The following is a 6,137-nucleotide window of genomic DNA, read 5'->3' on the forward strand; positions in this document are numbered from 1 at the left end:
TTCTTGTTTGTTCCTTTGTCATTGGAATGAGTGTTGCAGAGAATAGGAATGGGAAAGAAAAGAGGAGATGATGGTATCTTCACAATACTGATTTCTTCCATGATTTAGAAATGCTTCTGTTAACTTATTCTCAAAGAGCTTCTCTTTCCAAAACCTGTCTTCTCCTGGAATAGCCATTTATGTATTTTTCATAGCCCTTTCCAAATCCTACTCATGTGGGTGTCAAAGGTTGACATTTCAGGAACAAATCCAAACTTTCAGATAAATGTCATTAATTGTGTAGAAAATTTCTTCCTGACCCTAGATAGTTATAGTCTCAATCACCAAACATGAGGTTGTCATTCTAATTTTTTGAGTAGCATAATTAGGTTTTTGAATGGAGGTTAATATTGGAGGGGTTAAAAAGAAAGAGCCAAACCTGTGTAAATACTTCCTCCACCAGATATGCAAGAAAAAGTTCTAGAGGCTGTTAGGGGTGAAATGACTTACCTGAGTCCACACAGTGGCTGTGTATCACTTGGATCCCAATTTTTCCGACTGCCTCTTCAAGACAGTACCAACTTAATTGTGAAAATCTTCAGAAAATTTTTTTTTTTTTTTAAGAAAAATCTAATGAAATTAAAGCACAAATGGAAAAGGACTAGAAGAATGCAAGGAAGAATTGTTTGGAAGTGAGCCCCTTCTGAACCTCAGTTTCTTTATCAGATAGAAAGAATGATCCCTCTATTACATAATTCACATAACTTTTAAAACAAATGAAATCATGGATGTGAAAAATAACAAAGTATAAAATACAAGATTTGTCATTTAAAAACTGAACTAGGAGTAATCAAATGGTGACGATGTAACATCATGGGCTTCCCCTGTCTCAGTGGGAAGCCAAATTTTTAGTATCTGTAAGTAGCATTTTGTGGACAGAACACCAGTTAAAAGTGACAGCTTTCTGTTTTTCAAATAAACAAAATGGTCAGAAAGTTTTCTCCAAAATGGGCTTTTACTGAACATTGAGGATAAATTCCTCATATTCTACAAGTAAACTGAAGAATTAGTTGCTGGTCTGGCTTATGAAATGCAAGCAGATGCAGGCAGCAGCAGTCTCTTCTCTAGCCCTGAAGGCTATGAGGAGCCCCTGCATAATATGAGCCTAGGGAACATAAAACTAGGAGATAAAATTCATTAATGCATCCAGAATCAATCATTGACCTTGTATGTTTTGTGGTGGGACTGTATCTGGACTTTCCCATCCTCATTTAATTATTTTGTCCATGATTCTTGTGATTTAGCAAAATCTGTAGAAAAACCCTTGAAAAAATTTGTGTTTGAGACAGACTGAATTACAATCCATTAGGCTGAGTGAAAGTTTCCAGCAGAAAGCATTTAGTGGCTTCAGGGAAAGACAGGCTCTCCCTCCTGTTGTTGGAGGTTGAGAATATGTACTTCAAGGCCACTAGAACTATTTCAGGAGCTTAGCACCCAGGGATTAAACCAGTTAAAGTGTTAGATCCTGAAAACCTTCAGTCTTGAAAAAGAAAAATATCTCTGGCACCAACTCCATCTCCTCAACAGTCCAGCAATGTTTTCCCACATTGGTGTCCAGTGGGGCTGTTTGTTGTGACAAAAGAGGCTGAAGAAGAGCATCCCACACAGTCTTTAAGTAGCTTCAGTGAGTTTTCAGTGTCACTTCTACAGGGAAATGGTCACTAATGGCTAAAGCCTGGAAGAAAAGAAGAAGAGAGAGTGAGATTGTTCTAGCCTTTTTATTTTTTATCTTTACAAAGATATTAACTTGAATACATACTCTGATATGCACTCAGGCACTTGAATGGTTATCCAGGAACCAATAAGCAAAGTTGAATGACTTGTATTGAACCTTTGGCTTTTAGCCTTTAGTCCTTTCTCAAGTCCTCCAGCCAACAGATAATAATAATAATAGTTTGGGTTGTTTTTTTTAATTATTCTAGAGAGAATTTTCCCTATGAAAGAGAGGATTCATCACCTCAGACAGCAGTTGTTTTGATTTTCCCTCCTCTTAGTATTCTAAACAATTCTTGATTAATGAAAATTACTTACATTAATTCCCTGCCTAATTTTTCTTGTGGTATTGTGCCGTATGTGCACAATGAATGCTGAAACAGTGGTTTAGGTAACATAGGTCTCAGTTTTGGCCAGGATCAGTTTAGTCTGTGACCAAGAAAGATTCTTAGATCATGCCCTGAATATAACGCGCTTACTTTCCAAACACTTTCCAAGGAAATCTTAGCCACAGGGAAAGGGCAGAACTGCAGAGGAAGGCTTGGGGTTAGGAGGGAATTCATGTATGTGCTCCCACCACACTACCACCAAACCTTGCACTTGAGTGTTTTTCAGTCAGGGTTAATAGAGAAACTGCTTCCAGAGACGAAGCTGAGATGAAAGCAAGAGGATGGGCCAGTTGACCACTTAAGATCTTCATAAATTCTAATGGAATTTGGTCAGAGATAGCCAGACAATTGACAAAATTACCTTGGTGATTGTGTGAAAACACTTGTAGGGGCAGAGGATGGACCCCTCTTTTTAAAAGTGAGTGGTAACAGAAAAACAGGCTTCTTTTCAGCACTTACTGCAGTCTGGTCCAGGCTGAAGGACTTCTGAAAGTTGTTGACTGTCGCCGAGTTGGGCGCGATGCACTTTTTCAGCCGAGAGCCACAGACCACGATCCTGTACACGGATGGGACAGTGATGATCGGCCCTCCTCGCCAGGAGGGACCCTTCCTCCCACATTCTCCAGGGCACCGGCTCCTCTCACCTGTCATACGCACAGTCAGAATTGCCCACGGTGGTGTCAGCGCCATCTGGTATAAGCCATTTAAAAATTTCACTAGTCCGAAGCCTGATGTTGGCCCAGTCGTGCTGCTTGACGTAGTTACAGTCTGCGTTGAAATCTCCTAGGAAAAGGATGTCCTGCAAAGGGAGATCAGCAGTAATAAAGACAATGTGTGGGTGGCCCTGGCACTGGTTCAGAGCTCCTTCCTCCTCTCCTCCCTGATTCCCTGACCCTCTTCTCAGGCTCTTAGGAGGAAGATGCAGGGGCAGGAGTGGGTGAAGAGTTAGGTAAGGAGGTGAGAATGGGGAAGGAAGTTGTGGGTGAGTGGGAGGTAGGTGAGATGAGTCTTACATCAGTCCCCCACTTGTCAATCACATGCAAGTAGACATCGTACAGGGCATCGATCTCTGCCACAGCATTGTGTGGGGCCGAATGCAGGGGCACTAGGACAAATTCCTTCACGGCTGTAGGAGCAGTGCAGAGGGAGGAGGAGTTAATTCAGAGTGGTGCAACAGGGCAAGAAGGTAGTCAGAGGGTGTCAGCCTGCCCCACCTGTGTTTGGAGATGAAAACTTGACAATGAAGGGCTCTCTGCTGAAAACGTCCTCCGGGTCCGGGTAGCAGTAACTATCCATCACAGACAGCGTCTCTGTCCTGGGGGAAGTGGAGCAGGGGAACCTCAGTCATCAGTAGTCCTCTCCTGTCTCCAGGCTTTTATGCCTTGCTTCCCTGCCACCCACCACATACCCTGAAGTCCCATGACAGCCTCCTGGCTGTTCCTAAAACTAGACCCTCTTCCAGACTCCTGGCATTTTCCTTGACTGACACATGCCGGAAACGCTCATGCCTCATCTCCCCCTTCTCTGGCTTCCCTCAGACCCCTGCTGATTCCATCTTGTATAAGAAGCTTTCCTAATCCCTCTCTAAATGGTGCCTTCTCTCTGGTTACCTTATATCTACATATATCAGATATACAGACACAGACAGAGAGAGACAGAGAGCCTGTCTACAGCTCTTTTGCCTACCTTGGTAGCCCCAGTGCTCAGCAAAGTACCTTAATAGATGACTATTGAGGCGGCCTGAGCATCCTGGCCGAAGCCTCCCTTCTGGCCCCCAAGTCCCCGCTCTGAAGTAGCCGCTGCTCCTCGCCAGCCCCGTCCTCAGGCTTTCTCTTGCCTGAGGCCCTGTCCCATGGAGCCCCGGCCCGGCCCGTCCCTTCGCGGCCCCTCACCTGTACACAAACAGGTACATTTCTTTGTAGTTGTCCCGTCCCAGCGGCTCGCTGGTCACATAGCTGTAAGTGTACTCGGATATCCTGGGGAGAGAGGACAGGGAGGGAGTCGCACGCTCCGCGGGGAGCCTCTCCATCCGACGCCCCCGCCGAGCCCAGCCGGAGCCGAGGCCGGGTGCCAACGAGCCCCCTCAGCCCGGGACCATCACACTGGCCCTGCGCTCGCCCCCGGACTCCCCTTCCCTGGGCGGCCCGACAACCTTTTCTTGTTCGACCCGAAGCCCCAGCCCCGACCTCCGCCCCCGTGGCACCAAACACCATTCCGAACCCAGTGACTCATCTCTCCCAGGAACAGCGCAGAGGAAGGGGCTGGGGAGCCGCGAAGGGCCTGGCTTGTCCCGCACCCGCTTCGGCCCGCGGGGTCTGACAGACGGACGCGGGGACAAAGCACCCGCGCCGGTTTGGGAACTACCCTGTGCGGGGACCCTCCCAGGACCGTGGAGGGCTGGACTTGCTAGGAAGCTCCTCTCCCTCCCCCCTCCGTCTCTCCCCCTCCTTTTCTCTCCCTCCCCGCTTCGGGTGTGTCCCTCTTGTCACCGGAAGGCACCTGTTGATCTCCTCCAGGAGCGCGGACACGGCGCTCAGGTCCGGATCTCTGACCTCTTGAACCAGGGTCACATCGTACTCCGCCAGGATCTTCGAGGAGGCACAGGGGTCACCCGCGAGGGACAGCCCAGGGTCTCGGCCCCAGCCACCCCGTCAGGGACCCCAGGCCTTTAAGCCCCTCCCCACTACCCCCCGGTGCGCTCCTGCGCCCGGGTCCCGCCCCCCAGTCCCCGGCACCTGGGCGATGAAGCTGCTGCAGGCGGGATCCGCCACTTTGTTGTCCCCGAAACTGCGGATGTTGAAGGCGCCCACGCGGAACGGGGCTGCGCGCGCGGCTGCGGCGGCCGGGGCCCGGGCCAGGAGGCCGAGCAGGAGCAGCGGCGCGGCCAGCAGCGCCCGGGGCGAGCGCATGGTGCGCGCCCTGAGCCGGCTGCGGAGAGCGGAGAGCGAGCCCGTCAGTGCTTCCCCGCTCTCCCCCGCACTCACACCTACTCCAGCAGCCCTACCAGCCTCGGGTGTACTCACGCTTGCACCCACCCCACGGGGGTGTAACGTCTCGTCCCGGCCCCCTTTCCCCACTCCCGTCCCCGGCCTGAGTGGGGAGCCGCGGCTCTCTCCCGCGCCCCATCCTGACCTCTTCCCGTGGACCCCGGCGAGCGGGGACCAGGACTCACGCGAGCGGGGAGCGAGAGCCGCTCTGCATCGGAGGTGCAGACTCTACGTCCAGGGACCGCCGAAGCTCCGGGCTCTGGTTCCTGTTCTCCGTGGTTCACGAGTCAGTCGGTCGGTCCAAGTTGCCAGGGCGCCTGCTAGCCCAGGCACTTAGGTCGGACGGAGACCTGGGTGCGTCTGGGATCAGTTCGGGGCCGGCAGCCGTCCGGGCCGGACTGGGAGACTTCGGTGCTGCGCCGACGTATTTGAGCCTCTGCTCCCGGGGATGTCCCTTTCTTAGTCGGTACCAGGAGCGGCCCCGCCCCCTCTGACAGGGACGGACTCCGACGCGATGCCGCGGGAGCTGGAGAGGGAGGTGCTGGGCATCCAGCGGCTCCGATCCTGCCCCTTCCACCCCCAAAACGGCCAAGGCTGGGAGGGGGGGAAATTGGCTCAAGCCGGAATTCGCTTAGAAAAGCTGGAAGGAGTAAAAGCGGGATGAGCGGCCATCGAAGGAGGTGGAACACCAAACGTCTTGGTCCCTCAAGTCCGTCTCTAACTAGAATGTGATGGGTCTACTTCCCTCTTCCCTCCCTCTTAGAAGGTCCCAGTCTTTGGTGGTTGGAGTGTGTAGTAGAAGGCCCAGGGCACACCCGAGCACATTAAGTCACCGTACCCGAGTTAGGAAAGCTGGTGATGTAAGCATAGGGATGGAAACCGCAGTCTAGAATGGCCAGGTGAGGGTGTGGCCTCAGGCTCTGGCATTGCCCACTTCTCTACCCCATAGACACAGACACTGCCAGCCAGCCACACATCCATACCAAAGGGCTCACTGCCCTGAAAGCAG

General features: G+C 51.5%; 1 protein-coding gene across 1 annotated transcript; it reads right to left on the reverse strand.

Moving 5' to 3' along the window:
• Positions 1–975: 975 nt before the first annotated feature.
• Positions 976–6,122, reverse strand: DNASE1L2 (deoxyribonuclease 1 like 2). Its single transcript, XM_074279508.1, has 9 exons — positions 5,314–6,122; positions 4,877–5,069; positions 4,641–4,729; positions 4,034–4,117; positions 3,356–3,456; positions 3,155–3,267; positions 2,786–2,940; positions 2,601–2,697; positions 976–1,714 (listed from the first exon to the last, which is right to left on the reverse strand). Exons 1-9 carry the CDS (start codon positions 5,340–5,342, stop codon positions 1,661–1,663), a joined length of 915 nt encoding a protein of 304 aa, XP_074135609.1. The 5' UTR covers positions 5,343–6,122; the 3' UTR covers positions 976–1,660.
• Positions 6,123–6,137: the final 15 nt, after the last annotated feature.

The sequence above is a fragment of the Sminthopsis crassicaudata genome, chromosome 1 (genome assembly GCF_048593235.1).
Source record: "Sminthopsis crassicaudata isolate SCR6 chromosome 1, ASM4859323v1, whole genome shotgun sequence".
NCBI classification, from domain to species: domain Eukaryota; kingdom Metazoa; phylum Chordata; class Mammalia; order Dasyuromorphia; family Dasyuridae; genus Sminthopsis; species Sminthopsis crassicaudata.

What these genes read in the sequence shown, in the direction of transcription:
- DNASE1L2 (XM_074279508.1), bottom strand. Translation starts at nt 5,342, where the DNA reads ATGCAGAGCGGCTCTCGCTCCCCGCTCGC. An exon ending in GGCTCTCGCTCCCCGCTCGC is followed by an intron (nt 5,070 to 5,313) that starts GTGAGTCCTGGT and finishes CGCTCTCCGCAG; the next exon opens with CCGGCTCAGGGCGCGCACCA. An exon ending in GCAGCAGCTTCATCGCCCAG is followed by an intron (nt 4,730 to 4,876) that starts GTGCCGGGGACT and finishes GCCTCCTCGAAG; the next exon opens with ATCCTGGCGGAGTACGATGT.